Source organism: Mauremys reevesii, linkage group 6 (genome assembly GCF_016161935.1).
Source record: "Mauremys reevesii isolate NIE-2019 linkage group 6, ASM1616193v1, whole genome shotgun sequence".
NCBI classification, from domain to species: domain Eukaryota; kingdom Metazoa; phylum Chordata; order Testudines; family Geoemydidae; genus Mauremys; species Mauremys reevesii.
This window is the reverse complement of record NC_052628.1, coordinates 20,124,773-20,144,026: the sequence shown is the minus strand read 5'-3', so window position 1 is coordinate 20,144,026 and position 19,254 is coordinate 20,124,773. Positions and strand designations below refer to the sequence as shown.

The following is a 19,254-nucleotide window of genomic DNA, read 5'->3' as shown; positions in this document are numbered from 1 at the left end:
TCTGGCTGGGGCTGGAGATGAGGGGTTTGGGGTGCTGGAGGGGCTCAGGGCTAAGGCATAGGGTTAGGGTGCAGGGGTGTGAGGGCTCTGGCTGGGACTGGGGATAAGGTGTTTGGGGTATGTGAGGGGCTCAGGGCTAGGGTTGAGGGTGTGATGGGGGGGATGAAAGCTCTGGCTGGGGGTAATGGCTCTGGGGTGGGGCAGGGCTGTGGATGAATTTGGAGTGCAGGCAGGCTGCTCCAGGACAGGGGCCAGAGAGGACTTCCCCCTCACCCCCAGCCCTTTCCCTGAGGGCAGCAGTGAGCTCTGGGGGAGGAGCCCCCATTTCCTGCCCCCCAGCAGCACACTCACCCCCACCACTGTCACTGCTTGTGCTCCTAGGGCCCCTCTCAGGTCCAGGAATCTCCCTTGCCTCCCCCGTGGTGGGTGCCAGGGGGTGCTGCGTGTGCCTCCTCCCCTGCTGTTGCCCCTGACTCTAGCCTCACTGGGGTGGGGGATGGGGCTGCCTCCTTGCCCAGCATGGGGCAGGAGCGGTGACTGCAGGCTGGGGCGCTGTGCTGGTGGAGGGTCCTGCTGGAAAAGGGAAGGGTGTGAGGGGAAGGGCAGGCTCAGAGTCAGCCTGCCCTGGCAGTTGATATGGGAGCACTAGGACTCTGTGGCAGCAGTTGCTGCAGGGAGGCAGCATGGAGCTGCATGGAAGAGGCAGGGATGCTCTGCTCCCTCCAGGGCCTGGGGACGTGCATAGGGACAGCCAGGGGTGGCTCTACAAAGTAGGCTGCCCCAAGCAGCGCGGAGCGCTGCGCCGCCCTTCCCCGGTCCCGCGGCGGGTCCCCTCTTCCCGCGGCTCCGGTTGAGCTCCTGCCGGCATGCCTGCGGCAGGTCCACCGGAGCCCGGGACGCGCGGACCTGCCGCAGTCATGCCTGCGGGAGCTCCACCGGAGCCGCGGGAAGACGGGACCCGCCGCAGTCATGCCTGCGGCAGGTCCGCTCGTCCCGGGCTCCGGTGGACCTGCCGCAGGCATGCCGGCGGGAGCTCAACCGGAGCCAAATGCCGCCCCCCCGGGAAACGGCCGCCCCAAGCGCCTGCTTGGCGCGCTGGTGTCTAGAGCCGCCCCTGGGGACAGCAAGAGGGGGCTGGGGGACACTCAAGGGAGGCATGGGGGGGTGGCAGGTAGGGCCGGGGGGGGAGACCCAGCCCCAAACATTGGTGGAGCTGGGCCCCTGGACTCTGAATATTGCTGGCACTACGTGGGTATATAACTCGCCGCCCATGAAGGAGAGGGATTGCTCTTTGGAAAGTACTTGGCACATTTTGGGTGCCCTCACGTTTTTTAAATAATAAATGTAATACACAGGTACCTGGAGTACTGGAAGAGTGGCACAAAAATTGTCAAGATGAATGGCTAGAGTCTGTTCATCTTTTGCTGTTATGACTCTAGAGAATAAACAGAAGCATTTAATACACTGATTAATTTTTTCACTAAGTTAGTTACTTCTGAAACATTTCTACTCATTAAAGACTTAATTTACACATAATGGAAGCAAACAAAGCATGTGGATTTGGTGTTAATATCTATTAGTGTAAATGAGAGATGCACATGCTTTGAGTTTCAAGAGCTAAACAGTTTTATAAATGACTTTAACAAGTTTCCAGTGCCAGCTGGAGACTTAAAATAAAAATAACAGTTCAAAAATATTTTTCATCTTGAAGTAGTCTTCTTGGTGGATTTTATGCTTCTCTTCATGGCCTCTAGAGACAAAATCATGAATCAGCACTGTTGTCCCACTTTTGCTACTAGAGTGTGTGTCTAGCAGCAGTTTCTGATGGAGTGTCAGGATATGGAAGGTATTTCCAGCGGCACTGGAAATTAGACTTTGTTGGCTATTTTTAGTTTGTCATTCAGCAATGACATGGTCAGCAATGTTGGTATCTAATTCAAGCATTTAATAATTAAACTTCAAAGCTAACATAATTTCATGATCAATGGGGGAAGTTCATACTTCTTCCATTTGGCTGCAGATGTTTCAGTCTGGTTGCAGATTCAACAAGACAAAAGTGCGTTCATTTACATGAGAGCAATATTTGCAGCCTTGTTGGCTAGACTTATTTATTTATTTATTTATTTAATCTGTGCTCATTTTCGTTTTCCTTGCTCTGGTTAAAAAAGTTAAAACTCTCTGCTTAATTTGCAGAATCTGTGGAATGTACCGAACTAGGTTACTCCAGTGGTTTTCTATTGTCAGGTAGCGCTACAGAAATCTCATCCTTGTTCCTTTTTCTCAATAGAGAGGATTTCCATTTAGTTTTCTTAGAAGTTGAATCGGCTTTTTTCTTTCACAGTGAAGAGTATAAAATAAGAACCCTTCCAAGTAGTCTGAATAATAAGTCTTTCCCCTCAACCAGGTTTCACTCACTTATTACTTACTTCAGAATTCTCCTCATTGTCCAGTTATCCATAGTCTTCCAGCATTAGCATCAGTCCAGGTTACCACTAAGGTCCATGTATGCTACAACAATGGTCAGTGGACCTGCTTACGACAAGGTGCATTCATAAACACACATTACTGTTCAGGACAGCACTTAATCATGTGAGGGGACAAGCATGTCATAACCAGGTTTGCTTGCACTTATGTTTTTTTTTTTTTCAGCTGGTTTGGCTGATCAGTGATTCAATCTATTTTAGAACCTCAGTTTTCTTACAGTAGGGTTTACAGACATAGATTCCAAGGCCAGAAGGGACCATTGTGATCATCTAGTCCGACCTCCTGTGTAATACAGGCCGCAGAACTTCCCCAAAGTAATTCCTAGAGCAGATCTCTTAGAAAAAACATCCAGTCTTTTGCTGAATGGCTAAAACATAAGGTGCCCATTCATTGCTGCTGCTCTTGTTATAATTCAGTCTCGTTGATAGTAGTTAATGAGAAAAAAGGATTAAGAGAACAGACTGGAAGCCAATATATCTGTCCTGCAGTTACCGCCAATCTTTTCTCTATTTGAAACAGGTCAGACAGGTTGCAACTTGACTGACTATTGACTAGGAAGCTGCTTTAAAAAAAGGATATATTCCCCACCTATGGGGCAGCCTGCAGGAGTCCCCTGATAGTGTGGGGCACAGTTCAGTTGAGTCACTGTACCATGCCCCTGCTTGTGGGATTCCCAGAGCTACTGGATATAGTTCAGCACCCTTGTTGCTCCACATTCTCACATGTATAACATGAAGAATAATCAGAGCAAGAAAGGATTGTTGATCAGAGATGTCGTGATCTTGTCTGTGGGACTGTGTGTAGAGGGAGACTGATGTAGGTGCAGAATCTAGAAAACTGGTCTAATACAGTGTTTAGAACTGGCTTAGCCTCACTCATACTGGGCAGGCAAATTGTTTGAAAACCAATTAAAAAACCTGTTAGACAAGTTGAGCAAAGTTTAGGCCGGGCTTGAATGACTGGATTTTTAGGTGCCAGAAGCAAGGTAGATAGTGGTACCAACAATATGGACCTGAGGGCAGGAGTGGAAACTGGAGGATAGTGGAGGATAAGTGTTAGACAGTGGATAGACAGAACGTGAAGGCCTAGAATGTACTGTGTGTGTGAGAACTGGATGGACTTATAAGGGGTGGAGTGAGGCAGCTGAGTAAGGGGAAGGGACAAAATGACACAATGGGGTAGGGACAGGGCCGGCTCCAGGCCCCAGCACACCAAGCGTGTGCTTGGGGCGGCATGCCGCGGGGGGCGCTCTGCCGGTCGCCGGGAGGGCGGCAGGCGGCTCCGGTGGACCTCCCGCAGGCGTCCCTGCGGAGGGGCCGCGGGAAGCTGCGGGACCAGCGGCCCCTCCGCAGGCATGTCTGCGGGAGGTCCACCGGAGCCGCAGGACCGGCGACCGGCAGAGCGCCCCCCGTGGCGTGCCGCCGTGCTTGGGGCAACGAAATGGCTAGAGCCGCCCCTGGGTAGGGAGTAGACAGGTTAGAGTGCAAAGGCAGCATGGAGGGAAGATAAAGAGCGTCTGTATGAGGTACTTGCGGTGCACGCAACCCAGACAATCCCCTTCTCACAGGAACTGCTTGACCAGTTCTAAATTCACATCTCATCCCAGAGACAAGGTAGATGAGGTAGTATTTTATTGGGCCAATTTCTGTTGGTGAAAGAGACAAGTTTTTGAGCTACAGAGAGCTCTTCTTCAGGTCTGGGCATCTCAGGCATACCAGAGTGTCCAGGCGTATAAAAAGATGGATTGCAAACCCCTGGCAAAGCATAATACCACTCTGGGATGTAAAAGGCTCCTTGGACTGTTTTTTTTTTCTTTTCTTTTTTTGACACAGTTTCTGCTGGACACAAAGCAACTCAATAGCAGGAAGAATATTTCTTCATTGCTGAACCTGCACTTTATTGCTGTAAAACTCTTGGTTATTATGTTCACAATTCCGCACAAATTAGAACTAGCTGAAAGTCAGAGACTTAAAGATGAACTGTGTAGGATTTTTAATGAAACTGGGATTGGGCCCTTCTATAAGATCTAGACAAGTGGCCAGAAAGGGGTGGACATTTAAATTCTGCTTGTTTTTTATCTTCAGAAATATTGGGGATGTCAAGTCTGGCTTTGCCTAATATTGTTGGAGGATTTCTTAGGAGGTCCCAGAGGTGCATTGTGAGCTTTTGCACGTTAATTAAAAGGGCAAGATTGCTCAGTCTCTGAGACACCCTTTTTTTTGTTCATTAGGCATTGGAGTTAGATGGGTGTAACAAAAGCTAAACAAAATAGTCTGATTAAAAATCTTTTCCCTCGGTTGTTTAGTTTCCAGCGTCTTGTAACATAACGTTCCTAATTTTCTGTTTACCACCAGGGGCGGCTCCAGGCCCCAGCACACCAAGCGTGTGCTTGGGGCGGCAAGCCGCGGGAGGTGCTCTGCCAATCCCCGCGAGGGCGGCAGGCAGGCTGCCTTTGGTGGCTTGCCTGCGGAGGGTCCGCTGGTCCCGTGGCTTCGGTGGACCTACCGCAGGCGTGCCTGCGGAGGTTCGCTGGGTCCCGCGGCTTCGGTGGACCTACTGCAGGCGTGCCTGCGGAGGGTCCGCTGGTCTCGCGGCTTCAGCGGACCTACCACAGGCATGCCTGCGGGAGGTCCGCCGAAGCCGCAGGACCAGCGGACCCTCCGCAGGCAAGCCGCTGAAGGCAGCCTGCCTGCCATGCTTGGAGCGGCAAAATCCCTAGAGCCGCCCCTGTTACCACACATGTTTTTCTCCCAGAGTAGGTTAGACTTCAGTTGCTTATATAGACAGAGAAACTGGATGCTTTTTTACAAAATCCTTTGAGGCCTTTTTTACCAACAATACAGAAATGAGAAAAAGTTCAGAGGCCCAACTTGATTTTTTTCCATTGCATGTTGCCTTAAAAGATACGGAGGGGGTAAACCTTCAATTTGTAGACTTGTTTCCCCATTGTTGGAGCAGTCAAGTGTTAGGATTCATTTGGTATGTGTGTGGCACTCTATTTTTTTTTTCCTTCCTTTCCCAGATTGCAGCTGGCAAGTTAAGGCAAATGATCGAAACTTCCATGAACAACCCCAGTTTAAGAAAACAACATTTCTATGCTTCAAGAAAAGCAAATATGCCGTAAGCTATCTTCCTTTATATATCATGACTGATGTAGATTTTTTGTCAGGAGGAACACTTGTTATTCATGATTAAATGTTCCAATAATTAAACCGTGTACATGTATTTGTGGCTCAGATCAAGTGTAGTACCTCTGCAATCTGCAAAATTGGATAAATATCATGAACGGATTATCTGAGGCACAGAGTGATTTGACTAAGGGCTTGTCCGCATGGTGATTTTGGTGTGTGGCAAGTCAGACTTGAATCTACATCAAAGTGCACTATGGAACGTTTAGCGCACCATAGCAGGGTTCATACTGTCAGTTAGTGCATGGCTAGCTTGTGTGCTATAGCCTGGCTTGCCATGCACTAAATTGCTGTACACACTTGTGAGCCAAAAGCCATTTAGAACCCAGACTTCCTGAATCCCAGAGCTGCATCCTATTCACTGGACTATGGCTGTCACTAACATTTGAATCAAATAATGTTTAAGTATTTTATTTTCAATACTTTACTAAGGGCAGCCTTTAGGCAGACAGCATCTTGGTCAAGCCAGAATTTCATGTATTTTGAAAATAAATGATTTTCTATTTCCAAATGCTTAAGTACAAAGGAGTCGTCTCGTTGTTGGCTTAGGTCACCCACTCTAAATCAAACCATGTTATGGATGTATAAATAACTTTATTTAAAAAATTATGTTTTAAAACATACATTTCTAAAAACAGTAGGATTATTTTAAAATAAACAGTATAGTAGTAGTGCCTGTGTGCAGTTCTGGTCTTAAATGATAAATAGTGGTATCATGAGATTTCACATTCACTTGCCTTGTTTACTTTCAGGGCAATAACTTGTTTATTTTATAAATAAAATGTTTTTCTAATTACCAACCCCTGCAAGCTCTGCTAGTATCTGAAAGTCAATTTGGGTTATTTCTGTCTTATGCATGAACATCAGTCATAAAGATTCTGCAATCGGAACCCTTCCTACCTATTCTACAAAAACAACGAGGCGTCCGGTGGCACCGTAAAGACTAACAGATTTATTTAAGCATAAGCTTCCATGGGTAAAAAACCCACTTGTTCTGATGCATGGAGTGAAAATTACAGATACAGGCATAAATATCTATTGGCACATGAAGAGAAGGGAGTTACCTTACAAGTGGAGAACCAATTTGAAGGCCAATTCAGTCAGGGTGGATGTGGTCCACTCCCAATTATTGATGATGAGGTGTCAATACCAAGAGAGGGAAAATTGATTTTGTAGTGAGCCAGCCACTCCCAGTACATATTCAAGCCCAAATTAATGGTGTTAAGTTTTCAAATGAGTTGTAGCTCTGAAGTTACTCTTTGAAGTCTGTTTTCTGAAGGTTTTTTTTGTTGAAGAATGTACCTTTAAATCTGTTATTGAATATCCAGGGAGATCAAAGTGTTCTCCTACTAGCTTTTGTATGGTTTCAGAGTAGCAGCTGTGTTCGTCTGTATCTGCAAAAAGAACAGGAGTACTTGTGGCACCTTAGAGACTAACAAATTTATTTGAGTATAAGCTTTGGTGGGCTACAGCCCACTTCTTCAGATGCATAGAATGGAACATATAGTAAGGAGATATATATACATACAGAACATGAAAAGGTGGAAGTAGCCATATCAACCCTAAGAGGCTAATTAATTAAGATGAGCCCCGATGGGTTGGACCCAGCCACACCATCAGGGGCTCATTCACCTGTACATCTACTAATGTGATATATGCCATCATGTGCCAGCAATGCCCCTCTGCCATGTACATTGGCCAAAGCGTGTACATCTGTGTACATTTTAATGTGTACATCTGGCCAGGGCCGGCTCTAGGCACCAGCAAAACAAGCATGTGCTTGGGGCGGCACATTTTCAGGGGCGGCATTTTGACCATCTTTTTTTTGCTTTGGGTGTGAAAAGCCTAGAGCTGGCCCTGGCAGCAGCAGCGGTCATGCGCGGGGGGCACCCTGGAGCCGCTGCGGTTTGTGCCGTGCGGGAGCAGCGCCCGCACCTTGTGGCTGGGCTGGGCCGGGCAGGCTCCAAGCGGGGGACACTCGGGCTGGGGGCCGCCCCGCGGGGCACACAGAGCTACCTGCAGGTACTGCAGGGCAGCTGGGGCTGAGCAAAGCGGCCCGAGCCACCCAGGGACTGCGGCAGGGCTGCCAGAAGGAGCAGCAGCAGTGGGGCCATAGAGGGTGGGGCGCTGCCGTGCGGGGCCCGTGTCCCTCTCTCTAGGGCTCTGCTCCCTCTGGGGCTACTCTGCCCCAGTTCCTCAGTCCCCTGCCGGGGCGGTCCCCCAGCTCTGCCCTCCCGGGTCCCGGACGGTCCTGGAGGCGGTATCCCTGGCTGGTGGGACCCTGGGCTGAGGCACGGCCTGGGAGCTCCGCTGCTTACCCTGACCCTGCCAGTGCCAGACCGGCTGGAGGTGAGGGGGGAGTGGGCGGAGTCAGCACTGTTGACGGGGAGCCCAGGGCTGGGGTGGCAGGGGGTGCGGGTGGGTTGGGGCGGGGGGGGGGGAGAGCCCAGGGCTGGGGCGGCAGGGGGTGTGGGTGGGGGGAGGGCACCGGTGGGGGATGAGAGCCCAGGGCTGGGCTGGAGGGCAGCCAAAAATGTTTTTGCTTGGGGCGGCAAAAAACCTAGAGCTGGCCCTGCATCTAACCTCAGTTAAAACTGACTATAAGGATATCCGACTTTTCCATTATCACTACTGACCTTGGTTCAGTTTGAAGGAGTTGCCTTGAGGTAAAAACTCAGTATCCTATTTCCAGTCCCTTGACTTTACATAGTGCTCCTGATAATCCTTTTAAGGCATTGCTAGTTGACGGCTAAAGCAACAAAAGGCAGCTTAGAAATAACATTAAAGCCAACAGTGATTTTGGTTGACTTGACTAGTGATCCTTGTTAAACTGGTTTGCATAATAAACTTAACTTACACGGCCATTTGTAGAGAGGGATACCATAAAGTAAAACATTTTACATGAAATGCAAATTGGATTGGAAAAGTATCCATTAGTATATTGCTATTTAGAATGTCTTATTTTTAATTTTTTTCTCAACAGGGGAATGCAATTAAGACCTACAAATACAATGCAATTACCTTTTTACCGTTGAATTTGCTAGAACAGTTTAAAAGAGTGGCCAACTTCTATTTCCTGGTTCTTCTTATTTTACAGGTAAATTTGATTACATAATACAGATAATTATGATAAAGTTGATAATATAAGTTCAGTTACTCAGTAATGCAGCTGAATATTACTGCTTTTTTGTGACATTGCTATCATGAAACTAAAGTGGACTTCATAAACAACTCCAGACTAACTGCTTTTAAAATTCAGAAGTTTAATACAAACTTAAAGCAATGCACTTTATTTGCACATTAATCATTTTAGCTTGATGTTTAGTTTTATGCCTTGTGTACCCTGCTTAGAATACAACTAGTTACTTAGACTGTGAGCAATTTGGGGAATGGACCATCCTTTTTGTTTTAAGTTTGTACAGTGCCTATCACAATGTGGTTCTAGTCCATGACTGGGGCTCATAGGTTATGTCTTCACTGCCAGAAAAAAAAAAGTGTATTCTTCATTCACGTAGCTAACTCAGGTTAATATAATCATGAAGGCATGGCAACATAAAGCCAATGTTCGCTCCCAGGATCCCATATAGACTTTATATCAAACTGCTAACACAAGTTAAGGGTTGCCATATCTTCACTTCTACTTTAACCTGAGTTAGCTAACCTGACTTAAGAACACACCTTTTAAAGAACTTAATGTGCTCAAATCAGGGAATTGGATAACTTAACGTTCTTCTTTGAGTGATGGGGCCTATTGTAGTCCACTGACTGGTTGGTCCACGCATGAGCCCTGACTTGCCTCATGGTTTTGTCCGAGGTGACAAAGGGCGGGACAGACAGACTGTGTCTCAAGTTCCTTCTCACCGCTGCATGGTCTGGATTGGCACCATCAGTGTCTGCTTGCGAGTGATGCACTTTCACAAACAGAGTTGTATATAGTTAGTGTTTTGGAGTTTTACTGTTTTTATTGCTTTTAGATAGTCTGTAGTAGTTTTAGAGTAGAATAGGTTGTATGGAGGGCTTATTTTTTCTCCATACTCCTCCCCCGCATACCCATGCATGGGTACTAGACTCTGCCAAAGAACCCAGGCTTTAACATCGGTGCCTCCTGCCTGTGTTCCTTCTCGGTCAGTGACAAATATCAGCTCTGTCTCTACTGCTTGGGAGCAAACCACATTGCATTCAGATGCAGTATCTGCCAGTCCTTCCTCAGCCATACCCCAGAAGGTCAAGCTTCCTGCCTCCAGAAGCACCTCATGGAAGATGCAATGAGGTCTCATTCGGATCCAGGCTGGGGAACCTCCCCACCCCCATACATCTGCCTGAGACAGCCAAGAGTGCTCCGGACAGTGGCAGGGGAGCTTTACATCCCTCTGGAGAAGGTCCAGGATACCCAACATCAGCTCCTGGACATCCTTCACTCATCGGCATCATCCTGCACCACCTGGTGCTCTTCTCAATCTCCCAAGAGTTAAGGGCACCCTCTCTGTACTCAGTACTGGCATTGGAGCAGTGGACTTCTCCACAGTGGAAAGGTCTCGTCTTATGGGCACTTTTCTACCCTAACAATGAAGCTATACTTGAGCCAGCCAGGATATTTTAGCACATGCTGACCATGTGTACACCTGCTCCCCAAGGGGGGCTGAGAAATGTTATGTGCCTGCTAAGGGGTCTGAGTTTCTGTTCTCACCCCCCAGGCGGTGATGAAGTGTTCCAGGTAACATCTCCCATGCTTCACTTTGTCAGATAAGGTGAGAAAGAGATTGGACCTCTTGGGCTACAAGGACTTTTTTGTCAGCAGCCTTTAGTTCAGTATCTTGAACTACTAGGTACTGCTCACTACTGTAAACTGCATGAATTTCTGAAAAGATACCACAGCAAGACTGGGCCCGTTTTAAGGCTCATCTAGAAGAAGGTAAACTGGTGGCAAGGAAAACTCTTCAGTTAGCAGTGGATGCAGCAGATATTTACTCGAGGCCCATGGCCACAGGTATAGTCAGGGCTGGTGCAACCATTTAGGTGACCTAGGTGGTCGCCTAGGGCGCTGGGATTTGGGGGGGCGCCATTTTCTTCGGCAGCAACCGCAGCAGCCAGATCTTCGGCCGCCCCGGTCGCCGCCAGCATTTAGGCGGAGGGAGCTAGGGCAGGGGAGAGCAGGGAGGGCTGCCTGCAGCAAGTAAGGGGGGGGGGCGGCACGCAGGGGAACTCCCCGCCCCAGCTCACTCCTGCCTCACCTTCTCCCCGAGCACGCCATGGCTGCCTCACTTCTCCCGCCTCCCAGGCTTGCGGCGCCTAAGCTGATTGGCACCGCAAGCCTGGGAGGCGGGAGAAGTGAAGCAACGATGGCGTGCTCGGAGTGCTCGTGCTCGGGGCAGGGGTGAGCTGGGGCGGGGGAGCGTGCCTCAGGGCGGAGGGTGGGGTCTGGGAGCTGCCAGAAGTGGGGGCGGCTCAAGGCGGGGGTGCAAGGTGGAAGTTTCGCCTAGGGCGTGAAACATTCTTGCACCGGCCCTGGGTATAGTTTATGTGCAAGGAATTGTGGCTCCACTCCTCTGGTTTCCCAGGGACGTACAAAATGCCATTAAAGACCTCCTTTGCAATGAATCCCATCTTTTTAACCAAAAAACAGATGATTCCCTGCACACTCTCAAGGATTCCAGAGCTACTCTGCATTCCTTGGGCATCTACTGCACCAAAGTGTCAATTCCACTGCCCACCTTCCCCTACACAGTGTTACAGGACCATCCAGTTCTTTCTCCAGAGACACTACGAACCACTGAGAAAATGTCAGGAAACTCACAGATCGTGCCCTTTGGGACCACCTTCACAATCTTCCACCTTCCAGAGGCAATCACCAGAGAAGTGTGATTTCTGAAGACCACTAGTGAGCTGCTGATCACATTGCCTGATGCCATTTGAATCCCCACCACTGCTTTTGTGGGTCATCTAGCACTCCTTTTTTCCACCTTGGAGTGCATGTCTCTAGAGTGCAGGGGCGGCTCTAGGCACCAGCAAAGCAAGCAGCTGCTTGGGGCAGCCCATTTGCAGGGACGGCAGCTGGCAGGGATCCAGCCTGGGAGCTGAGACCCAGCAGGGGGCCCTGGGAGTTGTAGTTCCTTGGTTAGCTCCCTGCTTATAGAGCCAGCCTTGGAGCAGGGAAAGAACTACATTTCCCTGCATTCCCTTGGCCATGAACAACAGGACGGGAGTGAGGAGGTGGGGAGGGAGTATGGTAGCTTAAACTTCATGCTGCAGCTTGAGCTCACTGCTAGAGCAGGGTGGCACTGTGAATGAGGAACAAGTGTGCCCAAGGAGTAGGCTTTGCCCCAGATATCTCCTTCAGAAGACATCTTCAGACTGGATTAGGGATACTGGTGTGACCTCACCTTGCAGCCCCCAAAGAAGGAATTGGGTGGACTAAATGGACAGTGCCCTTCTGTATCTGAAGCCTAGCAAGGGAGGTATGTGGATCCCACTAGAATTTAAAATGAAAAGTAAGGGAGGGGAGGCTCTACTGGAGCTGGGCAGCTTTAGATACAGTACCAGACGCTTAGGAGGATTTCCACTTCTGAGCCATGGAAGCAGAAATTGACTTTTCCTTTCCAGATTTAGCTAATATTCAGAAAGGGAATCTAGCACCTGCCTTCCAGATTTGAACACTCTCAAAATTCAGGAGTGCTCAAGCTCAGTTTGGGCAGCTGTTACTTCATTTCTCCCAAATCAAATATACTGATCCACTGTAATTTGCTGTAGGAAAAAGTAGGATAAAATTGAGCAAGAAGGGCTTCCCAGTGGTTTTTAGGACTGGAATAGGGCTGGGGGTGCAGGTGGCCGGGGCAGAGCCCAGGGCTGGGGCAGCAGGTGGTGTGTGGGTGGGGGGGGCACTGCTGTGGGGGGGGGAACAGGGGAGCCCAGAGCTGGTGCAGCATGGGGTGTGTGTGTGTGGGAGGGCAGAGCCCAGGGCTGGAGTGGCAGGGGGGTGCGGGTCAGGGGAGCCTAGAGCTGGGGCAGCAGCAGGGTGCGGGTGGGGGGAGCCCAGGGCTGGGGCAGCAGGGGCAGCCAAATTTTATTTTGCTTGGGGTGGCAAAAAACCTAGAGCCGGCCCTGCTAGAGTGGACATGTTCATCAGACGTGCAAAACATCCTTTCTTGCAGCAGGAAGGACTCCACTAAATGTGGTTACTGAGCCAAGTGGACACACTTTGATTCCTGGGTGGAACACAAAGGATTTTCCCAGAAGCAGGGGGATTCCCCTCCTCCTTGACTACGTACTGTCCTTGAAGGCATTGGGTCTTGCCCACAGCTTCCTCAAAGTCTACCGAGCAGCAATTAGCACCCTCCCCCACGTGGAATGACCTTCCATCTTTACCTACCTGTTGACTGTTCGGTTTTTGGAAGGGCCTCATTAGAAACTTCCTACCTGTATAAACCATCGCTCCCCAGTGGGATCTTAATTTGGTCCTATCTGTGCTAACGAAACTACCCTTTGAACTGCTGGCATCGTGTTCAATGTCCCTCCTCTCCATGAAAGTTGCCTTCCTGGTTAGTATCACATCAGTGAGGGTTAGTGAGCTTGGTGCCATGATGGCAGGCCTCCTTTCATGACTTTCCATAAAGATAAAATATCCCTGTGTCTGCATCCCAAATTTCACGTTAATCAATCGATTCACTTATTTGTTTTTTTCATGAAGCCACATGCTTTGGAAGAGGAACGATAACTCCGCTCCCTCGATGTCCATTGGGCATCATCCTTCTACCTGAAAAGGATGAAACCGGTCAGGAAATCCCCCAGGCTGTTTGTCGCAATAGCCAAAAGAGTTAAGGGATGGGCAATCTTCACACAATGAATTTCTAAGTGGATTTTGGGCTGCATTACACTCTATCAATTATCTGGCCTCCAGCCACCCTCAAGGGTGTGGGCCCATGCAACAAGAACCCAGGCTCTGACCATGGCCTCCCTCCATGACTTATTGCTTTGGGATATCTGTAAAGTGGCCAGGTGGAGTTCAGTTCACACCTTTGCTGTGAATTATGCCTTAATGCAGGACCCAGTGGCCGATGCCTCCTCTGTCTTAGCTGTCCTCCGCTCAGCTATCCCATCTTCATCCTTTTACCCTCCTCCAACTTAGGTACTGCTTGCTAGTCACCCTCAGTGGAATACAATAGAAACCATCACTTGAAGAAGAAGAAGAGGAGGTTACTTACCTGTAACTGGAGGTTCTTTGAGATGTGTGGTTCCTATCTGTATTCTGCTTCCCACCCTGCTTCCCCTCTGCTGCAGATCTGTTGATTTGCAGTGGAGAAGGAACTGGAGACACAGTTGATCCGCCCTGCCCTTTATCACCTCGGGCAAAGCTGTGAAGTGAGTCAGGGAGCGTGTGCGGAGCCGTGGATGCTACTTTTAAATTCTCCATCTCTGGATGCATGGTGTACATGCATAAACCCTCCGTGGAATACAGATAGGGATCACACATCTTAAAGAACTTCCAGTTATAGATAAGTAACTTCCTCTTGCAGAACTGGCATATGAGACTGTTAGTCCAGAAGCAAGAATCAGAATTTTTAATAAATCTATCTTTTATGGGGGTAGTACCATATGTCTGGAGAAGGCTAATTTCATCCCTGTATTTGAGAAAGGCGTGTGGGGGAAAGTGATCAGGGCAGTTACAGACCTGTTAGTCTGATCTCAGTAGTATGCAAGGCTTTAGAACAAATTGTGAAAGGAAAAAATAATTAAATTCATAGAAGTAAATAATAAAGGGGATGTAATGCCATGTGGCTTTACTAAAAGTAGATCGTTCCAGAATAACATTTTTTTTGAAGCATTTGGGTGCAGGTCACTTGCCAGGATTATCTGGCCCGTGTAATCATTTCCGTGCCATTTCAGGGGCCGCAGGCAGGGGTGCACCTTAGTCCCTCATATTCTCTGCCTGTGGCACATAATAATGTAGTTTCCTGTGGGCTGTAATACTTCAGTCTAATTTCGGTTGTTGGGTTTAGTGTGTAGTGCTGGGTGGTGCTCGAGGCCTGTGATGTACAGGAGGTCAGACTAGATGATCTGTTGGTCCTTTTTGCCACTAAAGTGATTCACCAAGTTGTTCCCTGATCTTTGTTCACATTCACAGACAATTCCTCAGATAACTACTTTATCGTGGTATACAACACTAGTGCCTTTGCTCTTGGTGCTGGGGATAACTGCAATCAAAGACCTAGTGGATGACATCGTAAGAAATATTTTCTTAATGTTAAAACTTGATGACAAGTTATTTAAATATGTAAGAGTAAACATACTCCTTTTTCCTGTCCCATTAAGGCTCGCCATAGAATGGATAATGAGATTAATAACCGGACATGTGATGTTATCAGGGATGGAAGGTATTGTAAAGTTTTTGTTTTAACTTTGAAAGTAATGTTTTTACTAGTTACTGATTACTCCTGCAGTACTTAAACGGTAGATTATATTGTACATTTAGATTGCAGTTCTCCACTGTTTATCCACTTGTATGTGTAACTCCTATTAACAATTAAAGTTAATTGCCTACATCCAATCCCTTGTGGTTTGAAAGAACAGTCACATAAAAAAAAATCCAGCACTGAAACTGGGTCAAGTGAGAGTTTTAGGGAAAAAGACAGAAATATTCATGTGTGTTAAATTATGACACTTTCCTGCATTGCAGTTCTTAAGAATTTCAGTCATCAGGAACTATTTGAATAAGGAATGTTTCTCTCCTGAGATATAAGGCTTTTCTATTCTGATACTGTGGAAGTCTGCCAGGGAAGATGCCATACACTTCAAGATGATATATAACTTATGTCTGTCCTATCCTAAACGAATACTACTGATCTTAAAAAATGTTTGACATTTAGGTTCAAAACTGCTAAATGGAAAGATATTCAAGTTGGAGATGTCATTCGTCTGGAGAAAAATGCCTTTGTTCCTGTAAGCGAATGGCCTCATTTTAAAAAAAATAAATTCCTTGTTTGCATGGAGTTGGTCTCTGGTGCAATGTTGTTTGGCTTTCATTTATGTACTGTACTGTTTTGACTAGGCTGATATTCTGCTGCTGTCCAGCTCGGAACCTAACAGCCTTTGTTATGTAGAGACAGCTGAACTAGATGGGTAAGGCTCTTTTTTTATGGGATTTTACATGTCATTTTTGGTTTAATGGTGAAAGGGCCGAAGTGTGTGTTGCAGAAATATTATTCCAAAGTAGTGAAATTTTTTATATACCCTGGTGATTAGACCTGGCAAATTTAAGGTCATTAATTTGTGTGAGTTTTGTTACTACTGATTCATAAATATCTTAATTTGTTCTCTCTCTAAAATGAATGGCTTTTATGAAGTCCAGGTGACCTGGACTCTGCATAATATGGATCTCTAGTGAGATATGCTAGAGTAAATTTTCGTCTGGCAGTGACTTAGCCACACAACTTCTATTGATCTTGAGGTCCACATGTTTATTCCCTACATTACAACTCTGTAAAATCATGTATAGAGTCTGATTGGATTACCAGACATTGCAGTCAGAGTGTGTTTTGCTCTCTTTCACTAGAGCTCTTAATTTTGTCAGTTATTTAATTTTAGGTTCTACTTTATTTACAACGGCTTTCTCAAGCTTACCTACTGCATCAGGAAAGCAATGACTTTGAGCATTTATGTTCATTCCACTAACTTTACCATTTGGCGTTGTATTAACGTCCCGTTCCCCACCTCCAACAGCAGCAGTTAAAAGCTGAGCAGCCATAGGCAAAATACTGTGGAAAATTACAGCTGCACTGATCTTGTGAAATGTACTGGAAAAAGAGAGATGCAGGGAACCTCTAAAAATGGAAATTTACAAATCATTAGTTATTGCTTTAATATGAGTCTAAAGGTAATCTCCTGAACCCTTATAAAATGAATGAGGTAGGGGAAGAAACAATGTGTAAAAAGCTTTTTTTTTTTTTACACAGTGCCTTTCCATCTTTTTCTTTTTGGCAATGAAATACTATTAATACAAGGTTATAATAAACTAAAACCAATTTTTCTGAATTTTATTTTATAATATCAAGACATAACAGTATGTGCACAGATGGTAACCTAACCCACTTATTTGGAAACAGCGCTTTGTGCTGACAGTGCCTCTGAGGTTAGAAATCACAAAGCAACAAGGCACATCCTGGTGTTCGTTGTGGCTGAACTGAATATTACACCATTTGAGACTCTCCTTGTTTGAACTCTGAGGTGTTTGTTCTATCTTTAAATTATTCCATTGAGAAGTGTAAATAAGAGTTCAAGATCTTGCCAAAGCTTTCCCACTTTGGGTCTGTTTTTCTACAAGTAGTGTATAACTGGGTTATTTTTACTGTGTTGCTCCCCTGGGATACCCAGGGTTGTGAGGCATCTTACCATTACATGCCTTTATCATAAAGTAGTTTTGTCTATGCCTGCTGTGGGAGCTCCCTGAAACCACCAGCCCCTGGCAGCACCAGATCTTGCTTTTTCTGCATGGGTAGCGACAGGCACACACCTGCCCTGAATACACAGAGCTTTGCCTGCAGCATCTCCAGCCCCTTCTCCACTGAACACTCACAGGATTACCAGGCCTGCTATTCCCAAAGAAACAGTATACACCAGCTTATAAGATTCAACTCAGGACCAGCACTTTGCTCCACACCACAGCACTTAGCTATATTCATTGTGAAAACAAGAATAAATATATTAAATAATAAAGATTGAAATGATAGTGAGTAAGAATACTGGAAACAAATGAGTACATATAAAAAAATCACAATGTGCTTTCTAGAGACTAAACTTAACTAACCATTTACTCTCGTGTCCAAATAAGCTTCTCACCCAAAGTTCTCTCCAGTGTTTTCAGCTAAGCCTGGTTGAGACTCCTTTCATGAAACAAAATCACTGTCCTTTTACTTCCTTAGTGAAGGGTACCCAGGCAACTCCCCTGTTCCCCCAAATATACTCAAGCAAACCTTTGATGTACACCTCCAGATAGGGTTTCCTCCCACCTGCTGCTTTTCTCTTCCTGTTAGTTTCTTTCTGAAGTCCTCACAATCCTTCCTTTGCATTCCATTTAGAGTGATCATAGGAGACCCTTTGTGAACAAGTCAATTCTCAAATTTATAAACATACAGATAAACATGTATTGTCTGACAGAAAACCCATTTTTCACCTTTGCTGGTGACCAGCACCTTGATACAGACCTTAGGAATATATTTTGAATATATATACTCACTCCTTACATAGTATCTTTATGTACATTTCACAATGCTATGAATGCACAGAGCGACACCGGCTTTCATTTGAGACCTCGAGTGACATTCTTTGGTGAACTAGGAAGTACATATCAGACTCAGAAGAGTCCTGTAATCCCTCTGAACCCCCTTGCCAGTTGGTACTGAGAGGTTCTTGGCTCACATTTCCTTATTTACAGTGAACATAAGTCAATCAGTATATCCACTATGGAGAGAAGTGAGCACGCTTTCTTGTTAGAATTACCTGTGCAATTTGTGGGAATTTCAAATGCATTAATGTAATGTTTGCAAATGTGCTATTTTATCATTTTCCCAAAGTGGATGTGCACAGATAATAGCTGCATATGTATGTGTGTGTTTTCGTGTTACTTCAAATTTTCCTCCTTTTTTTGGATTTTGGTAACATCCTTTTCTTTTTCTTTTAGTGAAACTAACTTAAAGTTCAAAATGTCACTTGAGGTAACAGACCGATATCTCCAAGAAGAAAATGCAATGGCAGAATTTGATGGTTTGTGCAAACACTTTATTCTCATTACAGTTGCTCAAATGTAGCTTGAATAACATACAGTTAAACAAAATGAAGAGCTCAGACTGGGCTGTTAGTAATAGGCATATGGTTCTATTTTTAAGCCAATATGCAGTACAAGTAACTGGTTTGACTGAACATTTTATTTTGCTCAGCAGTACAATCTGAAAGACAAGATTTTGTATCATGGACATTCTGGGGTATGTTGATGAGAGGAGAGAAAGGAGATCCTAAATTAACATTTCCATTCCAATGTTTTCTGTAAAAAAAACAAAATGTTTTATATTGGGAGCCTGTAGACTAGTTTCTATTCCTCTTAATATTAAAGCTAATTTTACTGTGCAAACACAAAGTGTATTTTATTTTTCAAATTTCACATTCCCTCCTGTTGGGACCTGAGATAGAACTGTATTTCTTTACTAAAGTTCTCTAGCAATCCTGTACCCTTATACTTCAAAGAAAAAAAAGTTTCAAACAAATTTACAGCAAATATGGGTAAAAAGTGGTAAAAATTCTCACCATCTGGGTAAAGTTCAGATTGCAATATTCAATCACTCATATTTTTTGTTCACTTATATTTGTAGAAACAGGATTTTTTGTGTTCATAAACATGTCCAAATCCAAAATTTCAAGATGAGCTGAATTCCATTTTCAGATGGAAGCAGAAATATCATGTGACATGAAGTGACCAGTCATAACTTACACAATATCAATAAAAATAACAAAGTCCACAAAACAGACAATAAACTACAACTGTAGTTGTAGCCATGTCGGTCCCAAGATATTACAGAGACAAGGTGTGTGAGGTAAT

General features: G+C 45.9%; 1 protein-coding gene across 3 annotated transcripts in view; it reads left to right on the top strand.

The window, feature by feature from the left end:
- The window catches only part of ATP8B1 (ATPase phospholipid transporting 8B1), a 119,612-nt gene that overhangs the window by 64,386 nt on the left and 35,972 nt on the right, over positions 1-19,254 (top strand). For 2 of the 3 annotated variants that reach the window (XM_039544809.1, XM_039544810.1), the window contains exons 3-9: positions 5,507-5,604; positions 8,656-8,769; positions 14,791-14,889; positions 14,979-15,040; positions 15,533-15,605; positions 15,715-15,785; positions 18,343-18,425. In XM_039544809.1, the coding sequence (XP_039400743.1) occupies positions 5,507-5,604; positions 8,656-8,769; positions 14,791-14,889; positions 14,979-15,040; positions 15,533-15,605; positions 15,715-15,785; positions 18,343-18,425 (600 nt within the window). The remainder of the gene's footprint in view (positions 1-5,506; positions 5,605-8,655; positions 8,770-14,790; positions 14,890-14,978; positions 15,041-15,532; positions 15,606-15,714; positions 15,786-18,342; positions 18,426-19,254) is intronic. The other variant, XM_039544811.1, reaches the window with a different exon arrangement.